The sequence below is a fragment of the Harpia harpyja genome, chromosome 14 (genome assembly GCF_026419915.1).
Source record: "Harpia harpyja isolate bHarHar1 chromosome 14, bHarHar1 primary haplotype, whole genome shotgun sequence".
In the NCBI taxonomy this organism is placed as follows: domain Eukaryota; kingdom Metazoa; phylum Chordata; class Aves; order Accipitriformes; family Accipitridae; genus Harpia; species Harpia harpyja.
The window spans coordinates 11956701-11979830 of NC_068953.1; the positions used below are offsets into that span (position 1 = coordinate 11956701).

The following is a 23130-nucleotide window of genomic DNA, read 5'->3' on the forward strand; positions in this document are numbered from 1 at the left end:
ATCTAAGTTACTTGGAAAGTTTTATAAGAATTATCAGTGAAACAATGCCTTCTGGAAGATAAGCCCTCCCTTGTTAAGCAGTGACATAGCTCCCTGATTTTAAACCCCATCATCTTTTATACTTGGGCGCATTGCTAAGCCTCATAATTAGTTAAATCTCTCCTATAATCAAAAGCTATCCGCACACTCCACTGCTCTGTGACGGTTTCAAAGATTTACGTGATTAACTTGGCGGAGACAGTGGGTGGCTAATTGGATAAGCTTTAATCTTCACACCACCAAAGAGAAACATGGTAAGATCAGAGGAAATAGGAAGTTATGCTGTGTTGTGTGGGAAGGTAGTTACCAAACATGTCAAAAAGATTATTGTAACGAGCAGACCAGTTGTCATGACCCAACCTACAAGAATAGGGCAGATTATTAGGGGGGAGGGAGGGGTGCAAATTATTTCAAATTTGCTTGCCTTGGCTTTTTTTTTTTAACAGGCAGAAATAGTTGTGGTCTTTTTAGCAAACGAAGAGCTTTATGTTCCATTTGCTTTATTTAAGTAATTTTGTCAGATGTTGTTAAGCCTAGATTTTGTGTGCTTGCTAATTGAACTGCTGAACTGGGTGAACTGTAATGATCTTTGCATCTTCGGAAGTGTAACGCTTCCATTGTGTTTAGGTTTGTAAACCTGGTAGCAGTCGTTGTGGGGCTAGGAAATATGAGAGTGTGTTTAATCCCTCAAAGCAATGAAGAAAGCTAGGTAATGTGTAAAACTGTAGTTCAGGTGTGTGTATTTTTGTCTAATCAAGCCCGGTTCCCTACCTCGATAAATACGTGTTAAGTTTTGATGGAGGTGCAAAGGACTGGCAGACAGAAGAATCCCAGCTCCTCGTTTTCAGATATTGGCCGTGATGGCCAGCTGGTCCATTGGCACAGCGGGGCCGTCTGGGTTCCACTCTGGAGTGGTGTTCCAGCATTGTCAGGATGGTTAAGTGAGATGTTGTGATTTACAATAAGCGCTTTTGACTCCTGTAGCAAAAAAAAAAAAAAATTTTCTTTGATTCTGACAAATCCATTACCTTGAGATGAAGTTGAGTGAACATGTTAAAATTTTAAGTGAGGTTAACTGTTCTTGAATTTAAGTGGCTGTGAATGCAATATGAAGTGTGTAGTGCACTGTACACAGATGAGGAAGTGTGTGCCTGTAATTTATGGATGGCCCAAAACTCATGTGGTGATGAATTATATTTCAGCAGTGTTAATTCATCTCATGGCCAGGAGATGTCTCTAGTTCACCATAATTCGTCAAGGAACTCCTAGGCACAAGTTCTGGATTTTGCTTGAATACCCTTGCTGTAAGACTTCAGTCATCCTTCCACAAAGCTGAACCCCGTATTGGCAGGGTGCGTGAACTCCTCCTAGCTCCACTAATATTGTGCAGAGTTAACTTCTTTTGATACAGGATTTTAACCACAAAATGGTTTCGAGTATATATGTGTGTACCATACAGCATTTCAGCATATCTCACAGAGAAGGGATCTGGACTCAATTAAAAAACAAACAAACAAAAAAACAATTAAAAAAATTTAGGTCTTGGTGTAATTAAAATGTTTTGAGAATTTGAGAGAACTTAAAAATGCTCACTGTTCTTGTTTTGTTTGTGGAAGTGCTTTGGGAAAGAACAGGGCAAAGGTAAAATGAGAATAAAATACAGAGTTTAAAAAAAGCAAAGCAGAAAGCAAAAACTCTTACTTCTAGTACTGCTATTGAGGAACCGATCTTATGATGACTCTTACCCAAATCTGAGTTGCAGTTTTGGGTTCAAGTGGCTCACATCTGTCATATGTTTTTCTTGTAGGAGAAGCCAATGAAAAGCTGAAAGACAGAAACCAGGAATCTGCTATTGAGAAAAATATTTAAGTGGCATTTCATTTTACTACTTGAATTTATTTGCCCTGGACATGAAAAACTTGTTTTCTGTTGTAAGCAGGGAAGTGTCTATAATGCAAACAACCTGAAGTCATAATTCTTTTAAAAGAAAACCCATAACTTGATTACTCTTTCATTTAAGAGGGTGTGTGCCTGGCTTCTTGTTCATGTTGATGCCAGACTAGGAAATGCAGGAGAGTAACTGTGTGACTTCCATCTACATTTTTTGAAATGCAGATATGTTCCCTTTTAGGTTTGGTCAGGATTGCAGAAAATTAGTAGTCTCATCTGATTTGCATCTGTATTAATGTGTTGATACTTTTACTGTTGGAAGCTTTCAGGATGTACCTCAGTGTTTTTATAAGTTTGTGTTTTGATCACATAGCAGATACATGAATAATATGTGTATTCTCAGAAACCCTATTCTTTTTCTAGCAGTTTTGAATGCTGTGTGTTCTACATGCAAACTATATTTAATATGAACATATTATACAATGTATGGTATGTGTTTCACCTTGTAGCTTAATTGTTCACTGCAAAATTAATTCTCTCCCTGCTTTACCACTTCTAGGCAGTGTTGTGGAGCCTGCAAAATGTATTTGTTATTGGAGATTGTCGGATTCTTTTTGGTTAATTTCTTCTCTGATTGCAGAGAATCACACGGAGTGCAACAAATACATACACTTCCATCTCTGTCAGTCAGTCTTGCAAGTGCAAATTATACGAGTGGGTTTTGTGTTGAAAATTATTTGCTGAAATTATTTTCAGATCTAGCCTAATGACAGGAGGGGTCAAACGAGGTGTAACCAACCCATGGCTCTTGGAAGAATCTGAGGAAACCAGAGGGCTTGGCTTTGGTGATCTCAGGCAGCAGCAGCGAAGGATCATAGAAGGTACAAGAGTTTTTCTGTTATTTATAAGCATTGCTAGGACTCTGAGAGGAACCCTTATAGAAAGTCAATACAATAACCTGTGCTGAAGTTTTATTATCTGGAGATGTCAAACGTAATAGTTTCAGGCTGTTGTTTTCCGTATTTGCAGGAGCAGTATTGTGTTTGCAGTATTCTTAACTGGAAGCATCTTCTTAAATCAAATTTTCAAAGACCTTACAGGGCATCCCTGATTTTGACCATATTCATGGTTTTGGTTTGCAGTGGAGATCTCATTAGTTGCACTGAGTGTTGTATTACTGCTGTGCTTCAGGCTGGGGTGCATTAGATGTATTGTTAAATTGGAACAAGGTAAGAATTAACTAATCTAAAAAGGGTCTTTAGATTTTGGCCCTCAGCATCCGTAAGGAATCTCTAACTTTGGAAGTGTTGGAAAACCTCAGCCTGAGTATGTCAGGTGGTTAATGAGGTAATTTCTATACCATTGAAGTATTGGCAGTGATCAAATGAAATCAGTCTCCAGATAAGGCCTGCTTCAGTCTGCATGTGAAACAGCATTTATAGTTACGGTTCAGGAGAATGGCACAAACTTTGTTTGGATGGCCCAGGTGAAACCTCAAGCTCCAGTTTTTGTTGACACCATAGGTATCCCATGGGCAGGCTGAAAGAGGTATTGGGTGCCAGACCTTCATCCCATTGAAGGGCGGGGGGTTCTGGTCATCCTGTACAATTTCTGGCTGCTGGACTGCAGCCGGCTGGCAGTCTTGCTCTGTGCAACATCGCTGCTCTTGCAGTTTCAGACCACTGACAGTCCAGCCTCCAGCATCTCTTTTCATTCTACTTGATGACTTTGGGCAAGGAGAGCTGCCCATTTTGGTTAAGCTGCTTACTAAGGACTGCGTGGTACCTGCAAACTGGAATAGCAGAGGTGATATGGATCTTAATAAAGGAGTGTCTGCAGAGCTGGTGGGAGCACATCAAACTTTAGCAGCCCCCTCATGTGCCCTCTGTCTCAGGCTCTCTTCCATGCACTCCATATCCTCTTGCAGCTTTAAAAATCTATCTGAATTCTTTGGTGTTTGCGTCACCTGTTTGTCTTTTATTCATGTTAAAAGTTTCTTGAAAAATTTAAAAAGGCTAATCAGAGATCTCTATGTGTGTGCCAGAAAATCTCCTGCATTTATGATTGAGTAACAGCTGAATGTTGAATTCTTGGACATTTTTTCGGGGGGCCTGGGGGGGCGACCCTCAGCTAAATGTCCCAGCTAGAGCAGACAAATTAATTACCCATCATTCATATTATTTTGAGAGTGTTGTTGCCACAAGGATTCATTTTCATGTTGTGCTGATGTATTTTTCTTAATACATTTTAACTCTTTAAGCACACAGTACATCTTTTTCTTCACTTCTACATCTTTTATGATACATAGCCTGGCATATCAGCAATTTTTTTCATGTAACTTTATATATTTTTCTGTTGCAGAGCAAGATGCTGGACTTGATGCTCTTTCTTCAATCATATCCCGGCAAAAGCAAATGGGTCAGGAAATTGGGAATGAGCTGGATGAACAGAATGGTAAGAACAAGACTCATAGAGACTCATTTTGCCTCATTTTTATGTAAGATTGTGATTTATTTTTTTTCACTCTTCATACAACTGCACTGCTTTTTGCCCACAAAGTAACAAGACAGTACTGTAAATGTTTATGTACGAACAACCACTACAGATTCTATCTGTTCATGACCTGGTTGTTTTATTGTGTTTCACTACATAACCTGTTGAGCATGTACAATGTATAACACTTGGTATATTTTTGTCAAGCCTGCCTTTTGAAAGAAAAGATTGGTGATTAATTTTGTACAAAGTACAAAATTAATTTTGTACTCAATCTTTTGCATTTTTCAGTTTTATGACAGTTTTTATGGTAAGCTTTTATGTGTTGCTGGGTTTCACTTGAGCATTCTTATTCTGTGTCTTTCCTTATTAACTAAATGGAAAAGTCTTGAGCCAGCAATTAAAGGAGAAGCATTGTATTGTTTGCTACAAATGATTTGGATTTTGAAGGTTTCATGGCATTGAATGTAGGATCAAATTAAGTGCAATATTGAACTAGAAGAGTACCTGTTTTCTTTAAAATTAACCAGTACCCAAATGATGGAATTGCTCTCCTGTTAAATATGCTTTGTTACTCACTTAATTGTTCGTGTGACATAAACTGTCCCTAGGAGAGCAGATCCTCCAGTCTTTCTGACTTTTTCATCTCTTACAATATGGTAATAGTTCAATTAAAGCCTTGGAACCCTGCCAGCTTTCTCCCTTGCACAAAGGCTTGAGCCATATGGTTTATCCTTGGGTTCTGTTGTACTTAACCACTGAGAAGGTAAATGTCCTTTTACTTGCTAATAAATGATATGCTTAAATCTGCTTCTTCCTGGACCTATATTTTTTTTCCCCTTGTATTTCTCTGCATGTCTGCTCAGAGTGAGGGGGTTCCCATATTAACAATCACGTAACACGAAGTACTACTTGGGAACTCCGTTCCAACTGAGAGTGAAGTAAGGGGGACGGCTTTCTCATGTTTACCTTGCATACATGGCTAAATCCAGGAGGGGTATGAAATGTCTAGAATATGTCTTTGTTTATTAATCCTAAGGTTGTTAAGAAATGGTTTGTGCAGCTGGGAGAAACTATGCTTAGTGGTCTTGTCATATTTTGATCCTCTGCCTCATGTGAGCAAAGACATTTTCAATTAGAAATCTGTTTTATAAGTTTCTTCTATTAACTGTTGTTTAAAAAGTCATATTAATTGCTTTTTTTGCTCTAAATAGAAAACGGGGGAAGCATGAGCATGTTTACTAATTCTCTGTGAGACCTTGGTTTCTCATCAGGAAAATACAAGTTCTGTGTCCCATTTCCCTTTGTTGGGAGTAGGGGAAGGTTCCCTAAATCCTTATGTTTTTGGGACCCTGAAGGTAAAGTGTATTGTACCATCGCATTTCTGCATGACCATGCCAGACTTTTCTAGCAGGGAAGCCTTGAAACATCTGTGAAATTGGGAATGCATTTAACCCTCCTTTTTGCAAATCATGCCAGTTTTGTTTGTCTTACCGATAGTTACAAAGCCTAAAGCAAAATTCTTAGTGTTTTCATGTGAGCTATTTTTTGAGCTACAGGCAACTCTTTCTCAAAAGATGGAAGCTTTCCCGAGTGCTCAGAGTAAAAAGTGGTGAGAATTGCCTGTTGCTGACTGCAGGCCAGATCCTGGGGGAATAGAAAACGCCTGAGTTGCCTCTGCTTTTCACTGTCCTAGCACCACAAGAATAAAATCTGCCAGCCATGTAGAGTGCATCGTTTGTCGATCTTTAAGCAGTCTGAAAAAGGTGGGAAATAGTCTGGCTCTTACAGACAGAGGACCAGATTACTCAGCACTTAGCTTCATCACTACCAAGCAAGTGGGACTCCCGTGTTTTCTCTGACATTATGCAATCCCCCCCCCCCCCTTTTTTTTATTTTTGTGGATACAGGGGTATATGGTTGGACATTTCGTTGCCACTGGCACACTGGAAAAGCTGAAATCCCTAGCAATATTTTCCAGGGGCTACTTTTCCTTTGTACATCTGATTTCATGCCCTGTGCTTAACTATTTACAGACTTTTCTCAGGCACTCTGCCAATCTCTTGTCACTGTTACATGGTCAGGTTGATGAGGATAACTGCCCTGTAATTTCCCCTTACTTGGAATCTCTTTCCTTCCTAGTGCTGAGTGATAATGGCATCGTCTGTATTGTGGGGAGGCAGGAGAAGTTAATCTGCATTAAGTGCTGCATCAATATTTCTTTTTATTCGAGTCAAATTTTCCATCAAATTGCCTGTTTCTGTGGGAAGTTTGAGTTCCACTTCCCTGACCTGCTTTGGACATTCCCACCTTCTGCAACTAATTAGGTGCCTTTAGCTTGTTCTGGCGTTATGATAAAATGTGGCTTAATTCAGAAGTAGCTGATAATGTCTGATAGTTAATGAAACAGACGTTAGGGAGCTGGGCAACTGTACTTATTTTCCGGACAACTTATTCAGGCCTGCTTTTTTTCTTCCCTAGTAGCTCAAGTTCTCTGTTCAGTTGAGATATTTGCACTGCCCAGCTCTTCGAGGTAGCCTGAGGCATTTTCCCTTGAGTGCCAGTTGGTGTAGCTGTGCATTTGCAGATGCACAAGTATTGGAGGCATCCTGATTAATTATGCAAAGTTTACTTCTTGAGTAGAGTTGGTACATGTAAATTCTTTTGTGTTTGTTAAATGACTGAAAAATGATTAAACTTTGCTTTTCGAAGGGTAGTTACTTGGCAGTATCTATTTTTACTTCACTGGTGGGCTGAGAGGCAGTGACGGGCAGTAATGTTTCAGGTTTGTAAGAGGGCATCCTGCAAATGGGCCAGGCTGCAGTGGTTGCTGTGCTCTCCAGAAGAGTCGGTCCTTCTCCTTGGGCAGGCTGGGAGACACCAGCCTTGCTTAGCTCCACGTCCCTGCAACGCTTGTCTTTCAGCAGATCTCTCCGAGCTTCCTCCATAGTCAGCAGACACCATCAGGGATTGCTCAGGTGTGATCCCTCCAGCCTGCCTGACATGTCCACCTCGGAGCAGGGCACAGCGTGTGCTGAAAAAGCCAGTTTTTCCCCACCAAATCGTAAAGAGAGCCTGGGCTCGGATGGAGGTGGTTGCTTTGCAGACATCTGCCCTGAGCAGACGAGTCCCATCCTTTGATTTTGTTGAAATGTGTCCAAGTTTTAATTGGAGTCTCATGTCGTTCTTTACTCAGATTTTCAGTATAGCTCTGTCCTTGAGATTTTATGCCTCTTCTCAAAGCTGATGGTCCTTTTCAAACCTCATGAGCGTAGTATTCTGCACTGATGAGCAAAGTAGAAGCAGGGTACCAGGAGACGTTGTTTTTTTCCAGCCTCAGGAGTTTGCTAACAGTGGGAGAGATGGGGGATTAGCAAAAGAATTTTCCCATCATTAGTTCCAAATTTGGCCCCAGAAAACTTTCTGTAATCCTTTCTTCTGTTACATAAAAAAAAAAAAAAAGAAAATAGTGTAAATGGCCTCTGGCCCTGTTGATGAGGCAATCTAATCTAGTGCAATAATTTTGGAAGAATGCTTTCAGAAATTCTGAATGCTGTTTGTTTTACCCTTATAGAGATGTTGTTTTCTCATTGTGACATGCTTGCGTGAGAATATAGTACTCTGTGACGGATGGTAAATATTGGTAGCTTGCAAAATTTGTCGTGTTTGGCATTTTTACCATGTCGCTCTCCATTTGGTATACACCGTTGAGGATGGATTCTTTTGCTGCTGGCTTCTTTGAAATTTATGTTGGAGCATAAATTTGTTCATAAACCGCTGTTTACATCCTTTTAATGGTCAAGAGAATTCTGTACACAGTGAATATCCAGGATGTTCTTAACCAAAATGGATCATTTCCAGTAAATGATCTCTCATAATGAAGCTTTAATTACATGGTTATGTAACACTTTTAATTTCTTGTCAAAAATCAAATTTCTAAAACCAACCAAAAATTGAAGCATTATGTATTTTATTGTTTGGGTTTTTTTTTTTTTTTTTAATAGCTTTGCAAATAAAGGCTGCTCTGTCACCTCTGGTTATTGTGGGTGGCACACAACTGTCCCAGGTGGACTCAGCTCAGCCTTTCATTTGGTGCCAGTTCAATACTCAAAGCCTGTGACTGGCCTGGTATATGATTTTTGTTAACCTGACACGCTTCCCTCAAAATGCAATTTGGAGACTCCAATTGAGACTGAAGCCCTGTTCTAGCTGTTGCTGTATACGCACATAGAGAAGTATACTTGTAAAATCAAAGAAAGTGAGTTGAAAGTATTCTTGGTGATGCAGAGACTTGTTGAAAACAGCATCAGAAATTATAGCACAGCAGGGGTGCGATTCATTTCTCCTAGGGCAGTGTTCAACCACAAGTCTATCGCTTCTGGTGCAGATAGACCAGTCGGTATATGTAGAGTGAAATGCTTCTCCTAAAGATTATTTTACATGGCTATTGCATAATCAAAAAGGAAGCCTGAAGTTGTTTCACATTTCTGTTTATTAAGAACATTTTTGCTATAATACAAACTAATTAGCATTGTGTATGGAATATGTTTGAATTATGAGACTAAAACCAATGGGGCTGTGGATATATTACATCATTGTTAGGATTGGTTTGTAAATAAGAAATGATTAAAGATTAAATTTTAAAAAATGTTCACCATCTTGTCTAAACAATATATGTTTTCATCATATAGAGTTACAATCCTGCATGCTTTGACCCCCTTCTGAGATGGCTACAGTCCTCTGGTCGCTGGGATTTGAAGGTGTTCAGCATTCCTTGAGAAAGGCTGAGCAACAGCAGGTTCGGGTTTTCTAAAAACCGCTACAGAGAAGCATATGTTTTTAATATTCAGATGTAAAATAACTATCCATAGCCTGACTGACCTCATACTATGCAGATAGATTTTTATTTTGCTTCTCAAGCTTATTGTACAGAATAGAAATTACTTCAGTTTTATTGGGGAAATGTTCTGTCTCTATTGCATGCTGTTTAGTTGGATTTAACCCTTCTTAGGGGAAAAATTAACACTTGTGTTAAAACATTGCTTTTTGTCATGAGTGATCTAAATAGTGGAATACTTAGTCTCAATATGAACACTCAGAAGTTGGGGAATACCAAAATTGAGGTTCAGTGGCACTTCTTGCTTGTATTTCTAGGCTTAAAACAATTGCATGCTGTTTTCTGCAGGTCCTGCCTCGTTTTGTGTATAGGACTCAAATCTGTTCTGGGTTTGAATTGAGTATACATGGTGACAAAAACTTTTTTTAAGGTCTCTGCCTCATTTCTTCCAGGTGTGGGAAAATGTTTAGTGAGTAAGGCAAGGGTTGTAAGAGGTTTTTGTGGCAGCAGCAGCAGATAGATGTTGCCTTAGAGCATAAAACTCTGCTCCTGCCCAGGAGCTCCATGTGATGGTGGTTAACCCATCTTAACCAAGCTTTTTCAGAAGTGATTCCCTTCTGTGTGTCTGACTTGGCATCGTAGGGTCTGGTTTGCTGAGGTTTTGAGCACTGGCACTTAACAGAAATTGATGTGGGCTGTGCTTTGGGTGTAATGAATCATGGAATGGTTTGGGTTGGAAGGGACCTTTAAGGATCATCTAGTCCATCCCCCATGAAGTACTAGGGAATATAGAATCATAGAGTCATTCAGGTTGTAAAAGACCTTTAACATCATTGTGTCCAACCGTGAACCTAACACTGCCAAGTCCACCACTGAACCATGTCCCTGAAATATATGAAAATATATTAAATACTGTTTGGAAGGATAGATAAGGTTTGGTTTATATGTGGCTTTTTAAAAAGAGGTTCAAACCTTCTTTTACTGAACATCCAAAATAAACCTTAACTATTAATTTTCTTATGTTTCCTTCTGAGTTGTGGATGATAGTGTTTCATCTCCCAAGGAGGCTGTCAAAATCAAAATACACTTGTACTTACTGTCAGGAGGGCCACCATTGGAAGGTCTGGGAGGAAGCTTTTAACTCTTCAGAGCAGAGTTGGAGTTGTATGCAGTCCATAAGGAATGCAGCCTTGTGCTGGATGATGAGGATAAAATATTTGTTATCTGTCAAGGAAGGAAGCCCTGCCTGTGCTGCCTACTGAAGGAGCTGTGTCATGAAAACTGAGGTTACACTGGGTTTGCATTGGACTGAAAAAATGTATCTACACAGAATAGTATTATTTGTAGCATTTCCTGACCTTTTAAGTACATGACTTTGCTGCTTCAGTGTTTCCAATGTTTATTTATCTGTAAAATTTCCTGGTGTTCTTAAAAAGAAAACTGAAAAAACCAGGGAAGCCACTGCCATATGGATCTGTCTCCAAGCCTGGGTCAGCAGCCAGATGAGAACACCTACACAGGGACCTCTGCAACGTAGGCTGACAGGGTAATTTTACTGGTGTTGGATGATGTGGAGCAGCATGAGAGAGGTGTGAGATGTCTTGCCTGTGGGCTTCAGGGATGGTTGCTGACAGCAGAGGTAAGAATAAGGAGTAAGCATCTTTGTGCTCCCTTTCAGGTTCTGGTGGGATGGGTTTCTAGCAGTCAAACTCTGCTGGGAGAACTCTGGTACAGCAAAACAAACTATTTGTAGGTATTGATGAGATGACAAGTCTGCAGTGGCTTTCGTGTAAGTCCTTGTTAAGAGTCAGTTGTGTGAAATGAGTTTGGACTTATTTTGTCGAAGAGCCTTATGAGTAGGGGAAAAGAATTAAGTGTCATTTTGACTTAAGAATGGCTTTGATGCTGTCTCATGAGACTTCCTTGTAAGTAGTCTATGGAAGCATGGGTTCAAATGAATAATCCCAATAGATGTGTCATTGATTGGATAATGATAGTCAGAAATTAGGAACTGACTGTTCATAGTTGGAATAGGAGTATGTCTTGAGTTGGGCTGTGTGGGCCTGTCTGGTTCTGTTCAGCATTGTTGTTAAGGACATGGATGGTGAAGTACACAGTGTGCTTACTCAACTTCTGTCTAACACAAAGGTGGGAAAGACTGCAGCTAAGTTGGGAGTAATTGCTAGAACTCCTCCAAATGATCTTGAGAAACTAGAGTGATAATCAGTCGGGCTACCTGCAAAGGATGACTCTTCTGTAAGGTTTAATCGAATTAAAGATGTGTATAGAGTCAACTCTTAAACATGAATGAATAGTATAATGCTGTGGAAAAGGCTCTGTACCAGCCAGTGTTGTCTGGAGAATATGCGATCCTTCATTATGCTTGGCGCTGAGAAAGAGACAGCATGCAAGTTGGGCCAGAACTCTTCAAGGTAACGTGGACCTGGGGAGAGGGCCCAGAGGGTAGGCAAAAGCATGATGTAAAGCACTGAGGTGTGACCCACCAGGAAGGATGAACTGCTGGGGTAGCTGAGTTTAAAGAAGAGAAGGCTGAGATGGGAACACAAAGTTCTTGAAGAGTGGAACAAGCCGGTTCGAGAGGGGAGGGAGAAGGCTTTTGGTAATAGGGTTAAGTTGAGGTCAAAAGGAGCAGGAAAATCCTTCCAACAGCAGTGAAGTGGCCCATGTCAGGAGGTTGGGAAGTCCCTGTCGTGCGGCGTCTTTAAGATCATGTATTATTCCTGACAGCTTGAGCTGAGTTAGAGCAGGAGATGGACTAGACAACTTCTTATTTTCTGTTGTGACCCTCTCTAGCTCTTTCTTTCCTATCTCTTCTACAGCTTGGCTTCCTTCAGACTTCTAATTCTGCTGCTTCTATTGAGTTGATCTTTAATCTCCCCTTCTGAATGTCTAATCTTACTTTTGAAACCACCCGTCAGTATTCCAGCATTCTTGCTCAACTTGTTCCCCTTTTGGGTCCTTTTCCATCTCTCTGTAACTTCTGTGTGTCTTAATGTGAAAGCATAGGGGTACTGTAGCTCCTGAGGCCACTGGAGAGTCTTAACGTGGAAAAAACAGCATTGTTCTGAAATGGCTGAGATATTTTGGCTGAAACTTTAAAAATTTTTTTTTTTTTAAATTCATGTGGAAGCAGACATCCAAGTTGGGAATCTTGAGCCTGAGTCGTTAAAGTTTTTCATCATTTTAAGCAACCAAAAATAAGGCCTTCTCATGGGAAACAACAAATGGCCTTAATAGTGGGTCATGCTACTGAGCCTGTGTGTATATTTTTGTTACACTCTATATACACATAATACTGGGAGATGATACTTTTTCTTTCGGTATTTTTTTACAACTTGATGCAGCACTTCACAGAAACAGATAAACCATCAAGGCACAACCTGGATGAGGATAAAAGCGTTGCACTTCTGAAATGTGACTGGGCTCCTACATACTCACACACACAATGAGTCTGTCTGGCCTCTTGGCACAGTTAGCGTTTTTCCTTGAATAGTTCAAGCCGTAAAATAACTGTTCAACATTTGTCTTCTCAATTATGTGGATTTTTCCACAGTTAGTCAATCCCTACCTCACCCACACCGCGGTGGGGAGGAGGGAAGCTGTCTTCCTTCATCTGTCTTCATGGTGATCAGAAATGCTGCAGAAATTACCGCCAAGGAAAAATGAGCTTCTAACTTTTTTTTAAGGCTTTCAGGGTTTTTTGATAAGAGTTATGATCTTAAATATCTTGTTTGTTAAGTCTTGTCCTTAGTTTTCTAGCAAGGCTTATGGAGAGCTCTAGCAGGGATATAAGCCTCAACTTTTAGCAAAAGAAAGTTTCCCATCTGCTTCTTCAGGCATTTGATTTAAACTGTTTAAAAAGAAAACAAAACCTAGCTGTAATTGTAGATATTTCAACACTCTGATGATTTTTTTCCGTGTTAATTTAGCTTTTCCCCCTGTTCAAAAAATCTCAGATTGAGACCATAGAGAGGGGATTTATTTTCTTAGCCTGCTTTCCTACTTTCTTAGGGTGGCTGTCTGTCATGCATCGTAAAGAAGCAGAAAGGCACAAACCCAGTCTGTTCTCCTTTACAGCCCCTTTTTGGTAAATCGCATACCTGTCTGTGAGCAGCTGAAATTATATATCCGGACCTTACAGTCACTGCTTGCAGAAAAGAAAGGCAGGAAATAAATTGTCCCATGCAGAACAGCCTTTGCTAGAAGATCTAGGAAGCTGTTATGGGAGTTTCTGTATAATTTTATTTATCTTACCCTCATAGATAATACCCAGGTATTATATCTGGCTCATTCTCCTTAAGTACTGTCCCTCTTTTTTGACTGAATCAGGGAAGGTTTTAATTGCATGTAAGAGGCAGGGCCCCAAACGCTTTCTCGCTTGCTCCTCGTAAGCTGGTGTTCAGTGTGAACAGGACGCGGCTGCTTCAGCATTTTCAAATGATGACATATCGCTGTCTCTGGGCAATATTTTATTCTTGAATCGTTAAGCACCACTTAGGCTAAAAATAATGTTTTATTTTTAAATATTTGCTATTTGTGGCAATGAAATGCAGCTTGGGAGTTTATATTTCAGTTTATACTTGAAAAGACTCTAACTTTAGTGCTTCCTCTGTCCCTTTTCAGAGGATTTTTTGAGGACTTATGGGGGGGAGAAGTAGGTGACTGCTCTGTCCCGCATCACTTGATAACTTGCTTGCCTAGGCATTATAGGAAAGAAGGCAATATTCAGGCTTAAAAGAAAGTCATGCTTGGTAGGAACCATATGCTCTTGCGTCATGGTGATTTCGGTGAGTGGGCTGTTGGATGCTTAAGAGGCTTTTAATAGATTTCCCAGAAAACTTTTAGGGTCAAAACCTGAATGGTTACGACACAGGAGAGAATAAGAAAACCATGTTTCTGGGCATGTTGTTATCGTGAGGTATTGCTGGAATCCGAAGAGTGCTTTGAACTGGATTTACTCACCACCGAGCGGGTTGCTGAGCGCTCTCTAGCAGATTGTCCTGGTTTTCCCATTACCTCCAAGTGTGCTTCCAGCTCATCTCTTTTCCTGTCTTTGCATGGAGAAACTATCCTATCTCTCCTGTTCTCCTAGACTCTGAGTAGAATATATTGCTTCTCTGATGCTTATGTTGTCGAGATCTCTGGTGATTATGGCTTATTGTGCCCAAAATCACTGGTGCTGACTTGTTCAACGTTAGACTGGTGTCCAACACAACTCAAAACACAAGCAGCATTTGTTGCTCCCAAAGAAGTTGGAGTGAGACAACAGAAACAATTCATAGGTGCAGCACTGTGGGCGGATTTTTATGCATGCAATTTTTAAGTGCTGGATGTTGGGTTTTAAAGAAAGTTTAAGTGCCAGTGTTTTGCCTATAGGGTTTGTGGGAGCTGGTTTCTTGTGGAGGGATTTTAGCCTCTTCTGTGTTAGACCTTTTGCTTTAATGCCAGGTGAATATAGTGTGAAAAGGAGTTTGTATACAGTGGTATGGAGTTTTGAGGTGAGGTGGTAGAGCAGGATATAGTGTTAATTATCAGAGCTCAGGTTTTGAGTTGGGGGTGGGTTGAGATCAGGGCATCCCTTCTTGCAGCCTCCAGGCTTGATGTATAGTGAAATGTTCGAGGTGTGTGCAGCAGCAGGTGAGAGCCTGGATGGATGCAGCGAGGAGGCTGATACCATCAACTCCCAGCAGTGCTGGGCAAAATCCCTTCCAGACTGGTGCTGAGGCTGCTCCAGCGCTGCTCTCTTACTTGAGCAGTCCTGAAACACAGATCTACTTGTGGCATCTCTATTGAAAATTGATAGACCCTATCACATTTATCAGTCGCCAGGCAGTTTCCGTTCTTTACTGATCTGTTCTGCAATAAATAAATGTAACATATGGAACAGCTTTGGTAATCAGCACCTCTCAGAACCAGAAAATGAAATGCAACATCTTGCAATACTCTGACCATAGAAAGAACAGAAAGCAGGATAAAGCTGGTTGCTGTAAGTGCTTGCATGCAGATGGATCTCTATTGTGCAGTATTTGAATGGGAAATGTGGCTTGCTTGCTTGTTTAAATACTGCTTAGATATTTGTAAAATCTGCTGTTAGATCCAGCCTGGAAATGACAGGTAATACTTGGCTATGCTCAGACATTGAAATCAGCCCTGTGGCTACCCGTTTGTAGGATGCATGTACACAGTTCATCGCAACTAGATGGAAGCAGAAATAAGAGTGCTGGGAACAGTTGCTTGCTCAAAGCTGCGTTTCAGTCATAAACATAATTAATGTGACATAAACATGGGATTCTTTTAAAATGGTGAAGTTGATACCTTAAAGCATCCTGAGCTCATTTACAAACAGATAAAATAATTGTGCTATAATTATTATTATAAATAAAAAAAAATAATAAAGTAACTCCCTTGCAAACTTGGGTGGAATAAGTCTTATGAGCATAACCTTTTTTATTTTTTAATTGCTGGTGTATTAAAATGTGTTTTATCCCTATATGTCCCAAAACAAATAAGATTATACAGGTATTATCCTGTTTGTGCCATGTATTGTGAAAAATATTCTGCCTTGCTACCTGACTAAAGTCCTTTTCTATTGCCCCGATGACCCCTGGGTGTGGATGTGATGTACTTGTTGCCCCTAGTGAACTGCTTTTGTTGTTAGATGTTAAGAACTAGAATAATCCTCCAGTATGACAGTAGTACAGGTCTTGGACATGGAAGCAGACAAAATTCCTCTTCACTCTCTCCCAACAGTTTTGTAAGAAACACTTTAGCATGAAGGGAGTAAATCACATACTTGGAAAAAGATACCATAATATGAACCGGCTGGCATCAAAGTGCAGGGGCACTAGATCGCATTGTTCTGAAATAACTCCAGTGGTGTTTGATCTCAAAATTTTGTTGGAAATTTTTTATAGAACCAAGTTTTGCTGAAAAATGCTGGTTTGAGTCCAGAGGCTTTAGTCTGAAACATCTGCGCCTGACGGCCTTTTTCCAAGCTCAAGGTGGGAATTCAAGAGATACCTTTGTCTGTGATAAAGTGATGAATTTGGCCCTGGGATAGTGAGGCCACGGGGTTCCGAGTTCTGAAGCAGGATGGCTGATGGATTGACCTGGGGACCAGAGACTCCAGGGTTCCCCATGGCCGCTCAGCTGAACCTGCTGCATCAGTCTCCTCTTGGTGTTAGCAGAAATGCTGCAAGGAATATTGGTTTCAAGTACTACTAGAGGTTTCAGAAGGTTGGTTTTGGTCTGTTTTGGGCAGACCCTGTGTAAAAATAAGGTAACATTTGGCATAAACTTGCAAAATGTTTTTTCTATATAACTCTGACCTTTGTGTTTATGGTGCCATGTGGAAACTAGAGAGAACAGTGACACAAGACAACCAACTACCATTGACAAAGCCAGTTGATGAACTCCTGGGTTCAGAGTTGGGGTAGCGTGGAGCTGGTGGAGAGCAAGCAGGAGATGCCTGTTGGCACTGCGGCGTTTGGCAGGAATGAGCTGTGAGCCAGGACAGTGTCACAGGGAGGGATTGTGCCAGGCAGGCAAGCTGAGGGACTGGGGTGGCACCTCTTAATTTTGGTGTTCCTTGCCTCTTGAACTCCTGCATCCCACCTGGGCATCTTACTGATAGAGCTCTGCTTGCAGTTAAGTAGCCCTGTTACCTGCTGCTATTTTGGAATATCAACATTTTCTGTATCCCCGTGTTATCCAGTTGCTATGCAACAGGGTGTGGGTATCACATTACAGTAATAGGGTTTTCAGCCAATGTTTGTAGATAACGTGGGTTTTTGCCAAAGAAAATTAGCAGTGTGAATTGAACTCTAAAGTGGCCTTCCGAAACATGATATTTTAAATGAATAGAAAATCAGATAAGCTGGGAGGAAAGCTTCCTTCTGGTTGAGCTTAGGACATAGACTATGTTTTCTGTAATAGTTCCCATTATAAATAAGTATTTTCATTTGGAAATTATTATTGGGACCAAGCTACCTCAGAGCACCAGCCTGTGGATAGAGAGAGAACACTGTAGCATGGTACACATTCATGTGCTAATGATGAAAGAGCTTGTGAGAATTTGGGCAGGATTATGCATTTGCTGGTACTGGTGCATCTGGGTGGCAGCTGGAGTCAGTGTTGACCAGTTGGGTTTTTCCCACTGTTTTATGGTACTTCACTAATCATAGGTAATTGTAGCGGTGCTTAAACTTGAATAGAGCCTATTTCACTTAAGTGTGGTACTTTCCACTAGTTAAGCTGTTGTGACTTCACTTCTTACGAAAAACTTCATTTGATGCTTTGTTACAATAGGAACTATAATAGTTTTGCTTATGGGTAATGTGGGTGGTGTGTTTTCAATGAAAGGAAAATGACTTTCATAGTTGGAGACAGCAGGACTTTTGTAAGGGAAGGTCTGAAGGTTTGTGTGTAAAAATCAATGTATTCCTCTTTTTCTTACAGGGCTACGCCTTCGTCCACAGTGGTTAGTGCTTACTCTTAAAGCAGAGAGGTTGAATATTCAGTGATGTTGAGCATGGAGGAGGTAGAAAAGCACTGATAGGAGAGGTTCTTCACATCTGGGTGTTGTGTTGACTGAAAATGACTTTTAGTAAATGACTCTTAGTAACCCCCTGTTCTTCCCTGAGTTCGTTGTCATTCCAGAGACTCCTCTAATCCTTCCCCTCCAGTTCTGTTCTCCGCTTTCTGAAACTTGTTTTCAAAGTTTTCTTGTGCTAGACCAGAACTAGAGACAACAGATTTAAACTAATCATTGGTTTTCCATACTGAGCTCTTTATTGCTTCCCTCCAGGGCAGGCCGGGCAATTGTAGGGTCTTTATGCAGCACCTGTTCATTGAAATCTAAGCCTGCCTATGTGTAGATGTGGCAGGACTAAGGTGGGGTGGGTGGCTTTTAAGGTGCACGGTAACGTCTGTTAGGAAAGGTGGTCTGGTGCTGCTTGTTGTATCTTGGCTGGTGGCAAAGAGAAGCTTGCTGGGACTTCTCCTAGCACAGCACTTGACAACCTGTTGGGCTTGCTGTGCCTCTGGGGTGCTACTGACAGAAAATAAGCTCCTCTTCCTCACCATGGAGCCACTGGTGTGATGGGGCACAAAGAACCCTTAATCACCCACAGGGAAGCGGAGCTGAAGGTGTGCAAGGATGCTGTTGTTTGTACGCATTGTCTTTGGTCCCCTCTTCTGGGGTCTCCAGCCTTCTCTGGGAAAGGGGCTACTTAATGCTGTATCTTCCTTCTTTGTATTTTCCAAAAAGTATGATTAGGAATGTTGGGGGGGGGGGGGCAGGGTGGGGGCGATGGCAGTTTGGGCTTCTGTTACCCTTTCTCATCTCATTTTGTGAATGTTTTTACTTACAAGTTCTAGTATGGCTTTTTAGCAGTGGTAATAATAGTTAAAGCATGAGAGTTGCACGTGTGGCATTGCTGCTTCTGGCTGGTGAACAGCAAGTGACCACTGAATCCTGCTAACTACAGCTTTGCTGCTTGGCAGTACCATAACAGTCTTGGAGAATTTGGGGGTCAGTTTTTATAATGCTGCATCACCTTCTGACCTGGAAGGCTATTCTGAAAACCAGAAGGCAAATGAGAGAGACTAACATCTGAGTCGGGGACTCATTCCACCTTCCCTTAACACTTGAAACAGATTTCATCTTTCAAGGTGCCAGAGAAAGAAAACCGGTGTATTTAGTCTGCTTTTGCACCTACCCGTGTCAGTGTTCAGGATGGGGAATACCTTGTGATCTGTCTCCCCACATTGCAGTTAGATGTTGAAGAGGCACGTTTCTGTTTCACTTCCTAGCATAAGGAAACTTTTTGAAATGGAAATAAAACCCAAATCTGCTGTATGCTTCCTAACTGGCTCTGTATCAAGCTGGAATTCATGGTGGAAGAGAATGGCAAGAGAGGTTTTGTTGAATGGTGGAAGGTTGCACCCCTCAGAAGCAAACAAACTGAAAACATAATAATCAAAGCTGACTTAAAAGAAATCTTATAGCTTTATTATAAGCATAAGGCCAATTTCTCACTCTGCTTTCTGTTGAGTAGTCACAGTGCAGCTATGATGGCATTTCAAACAAAATTTTCAAGGCAGAGTGATTTCCTTGTAATAGGCTGTCCTTGTAGGAAAAGTGATGTGCCAACCCATTAGAAACTCAAATTATCCATTCTCAAAACGGCTGTGCTAATTCACTGTTTTCAGTAGGACATACGTTGTTGCCCAGCCTCAGCTCAGTGTTTCTCAACTTTCCTGTCTTCTGTTGCTCTTAGTGTGGTGCTCAGGCTACAGATCAGTGACAGCCAACAGCTATTCTGAATATCTGTGTCTCTATATGGTTTCATTCTGAAGGTAATAATTGTTCCTGAGTCCCTGCTGAAAGAGAAGCTTTCAGATTTTTTGTGAATAATGGAGAAAAAAACTTTAGTACGGGGGCCAGGGAGCCTTTTAAAGACAGCATATGCCAGGCTTGTTCTGCTTCATGCTGTTTTCAACTTGTGTGTGATAAGAAGCTGGATTATATCATTTAGGATGTGTGTGGAGTTTCGCCTGTTTGATATTTTTTAAAGTCGGTTATGTTTATTTTTCTTATCATAAAAATCTTTATGTATTTGATGTGAAACTGAATTGAGAGATAATCAACATTCTTATCTACACAGGCAAAATGCAGGCATGAACCTGACCCTAATTGTCAGACAACCGCAGAAAATCATGTCTCTAGGAAGATGTCATGGTTTAACCCCAGCCGGCAACTAAGCCTCACACAGCCGCTCGCTCACTCCCCCCTGGTGGGATGGGGAAGAGAATTGGAAGGGTAAAAGTGAGAAAAATTATGGGTTGAGGTACAGACAGTTTAATAGGTTAAGCAAAAGCCACGCACGCAAGCAAAGCAGAACAAGGAATTCATTCAGTGCTTCCCATCGGCAGGCAGGTGTTCAGCCACCTCCAGGAAAGCAGGGTTCCAACATGTGTAATGGTGACTTGGAAAGACAAAATGCCAGTGTCCCCCCCCTTTCTTTTTCTTCCCCCGGCTTTGTATGGTGAGCATGATGTCATATGGTCTGGAATATCCCTTGGGTCAGTTGGGGTCAGCTGTCCCAGCTGTGTCCCCTCCCAACTTCTTGTGCCCCCCCAGCCTGCTCGCTGGTGAGGTGAGAAGCAGAAAAGGTCTTGGCTCTGGGTAAGCTCTGCTCAGCAATAACGAAAATATCCCTGAATTATCAACACTGTTTCCAGCACAAATCCAAAACACAGCCCCATACCAGCTATTGTGAAGAAAATAACTGCCCCAGCCAAAACCAGCACAGAAGGTAAATAGTTTTGTGGACAAAATGCCCAGGAACCGTTTTCTGTTCTACTGTACAAGTCCCAGTGGACATTTGCTAACATCATCTACCTGGTTAAGAGGAACTTAATTAGTAGATATGAATTAGTAAATATTTGCTGGCTGTCTATTGGGCTGAAGGTGCTCGTCTGTTCTGCAGGACTCAGTGACTCTTGGTCTGTCAGAGCACATCAGTAGACCTTGTTTGAATAAAGATGGAGGGAACTGCTGTGGGACCTCGGGAGTTTTGTGGCCTGGCTTCTCATCCAACTCATTAACATTGTCCATGCTGTTAAATTGTGATAGCTGAACAGTTTATCCTCTGAAGTTAGTAGGAAGATTGAAGAAAAATGCACTCATTTCAGAGTTGCCAGGAGCATTTATAAGGAGTATGTTTTAAACAAGTCTTCCAATACAGTGTGTAAAGAAATTTGAAGGGGAAAACCAGTTTTAACAGGGATTAAATAGAGCAGCTGGGCATTAAAAGCAGCAGATATTGTCTGGCTAAAGTCATCTGAGTGTACTGACGTCACCAAAACACAAACGCAGCAGAAAAGCCATTCTTCAGTTCTGGGATAAAAACGTTTTGTAAACTGACTGGCACTGTTGACTTTAGCGAGAGATTTGTGTTTTGAAAGGGGGGAAGCTTTGCAATAGTTCTCGCTAACAGTTATATGAAAATAAGCTGCAGACACTGCACAGTTGTAGTCCTGCCCAACCATCCTTGATAACTCGGGTTGTTCATCGCTGCTCCTCTGAAGTTCCCATCAGATCCTTTCCGGATCAAAGGGGTGGTGGTAACCACTGAAATTCCCAAATTTAGCTTTGCTCAGAAGATCCTAGGTAAATTAGGAAGGCGTATCACTACTGGCAGTGGCTGTCAGACACTCCTTTTTTTTCCTGCCCAAAGCTGAAAACCGATTAGCTGCTAATACAGCCTAAAACTGTCATGAGTGCTGTAGTTATCACTGGTGTGTCAGTCTGGTTTTGTGTTTCTTCCCACAGAGGATGCTCTTGTTCTTGTACCCCCAAACTAAATCTTTTTTTAATGCCAGCTGAAGGAGTTGGGAGTTGAGCTGGTGGTTGCTGCTGTGAGTGTATGGTAGCTTCTATATGGTGAATGGGGTTTCAGAGGTGTAAATGAATGCAGTGCTTGCTGATGCTATTCACATGCAGTCTGCTTTTTTGATCTGTTTTAGGGATTGGAAGACTCCCTTCTTCTGGAAAAAAGGGGGGGAGTGGGGAAAGAGAAATCTAACTATTTAATACATTTCTATGTTCCTGTGTGTCTTTCCCCACATCCTAAACATGAAAAATATCAGTAAGTTTCCCTTTGGCCCTGGGGGAAGAAAAAAGGAGTCTCCAGCTGGAATTCATGAAACTTTGTTGAACAAATGAGCAGTGTCATGGGTTTGTGGTGATCTTGCTAGAGCACAAGTGGTGTGCTGAGAGTGAACAGCCGTTTCATGCACACTTAAACTGTCCTGAACCACTACCCTCCCCAATAATTCTTCATCCTTTCCATGTGGGAGAGAAGCACAGAATAAACCATTTAAAGAGGAGAGTTAGAAATCAAGGGGTATATTTTATGCCTTGTAAAAAGAAGGCACCGCTTTTCTTTTTGCTTTTAATATTGTCTGAAATAACGCGTATGTGTTATTTCCGAGGTGCTTTTTAAGCATGGGGTCAGCAAGTGGCTACAGGTTTGATGCTCCTGCAGTTCGGTGCCTGGCAGTGATGCTGTTTCAGAGGAATGTGGTTTTTTTCCCCTCCTAGACTTCTCCTTAAAACAATTGCCCAACTGTTTAAAAAAAAAAAGTGCTGTCTGGAGAGGAGGAGGAGATGAAAGTGTTCCTTCCCATCCGCAGCGCTGTACAGCAGAGAAGCCCCAGCAGGTTGAGGACACCCAGCTACTCAGTAGTGAAGAATCTCTTGCCTCTGGTCTTATCCTGGGAGCAGGGTACCCATCTTCTGGGTCTCCTTCTCCATCCCAGTGATGAGATGCACTTAGTGCACCTTGGGTGTGTTTTGCAAGGCACTGAGCCAAAGTTTTGGCATTGCTGTAATGCTCATGTCTCTCCCTAGCACTGTGGCTCAGCTCCTCCAGAAGCGTGACTCTGCTCATTTGATTCTCTTGCTCCTGAAAACAGCTCTGAGTGGTTTATTTTTATTGCCTTAAGTTGACTTATGACTGTCACTGATGAATTCTTCTCCAATGAGAAAGTGCAATAAAGTGGATAAGGGAAGGATTAATGTTGCGCATCCATGTCTTCTCATTTAAACTGCTCTCAGCTCAGTGTGACTCTACTGATGAGAAATAAGAGTCGTTGGCCAAGAGATGTGTAGTTGTTCCCTGCCCCTTTCAGACAGGGACACTGAGCAGCGGGTGGTTGTGCCTGCATTTTCTTGCAGTAGCCATCCTGAAACTGTTTCTGTGCTTAGCATGGCCCTTTTGTGCTGAGGTTACTAAGGATAATGTTTGACCCCGTCTGGCTTCGCTTAGTGTGCTTACTACCCT

The 23130-nt window shown here is 41.4% G+C and overlaps 1 protein-coding gene across 2 annotated transcripts in view; it reads left to right on the forward strand.

The window, feature by feature from the left end:
• The window catches only part of STX8 (syntaxin 8), a 114221-nt gene that overhangs the window by 12951 nt on the left and 78140 nt on the right, over positions 1-23130 (forward strand). For both annotated transcript variants that reach the window (XM_052807207.1, XM_052807209.1), the window contains exons 5-6: positions 2686-2810; positions 4291-4383. In XM_052807207.1, coding sequence (XP_052663167.1) covers positions 2686-2810; positions 4291-4383 — 218 coding nt within the window. The remainder of the gene's footprint in view (positions 1-2685; positions 2811-4290; positions 4384-23130) is intronic.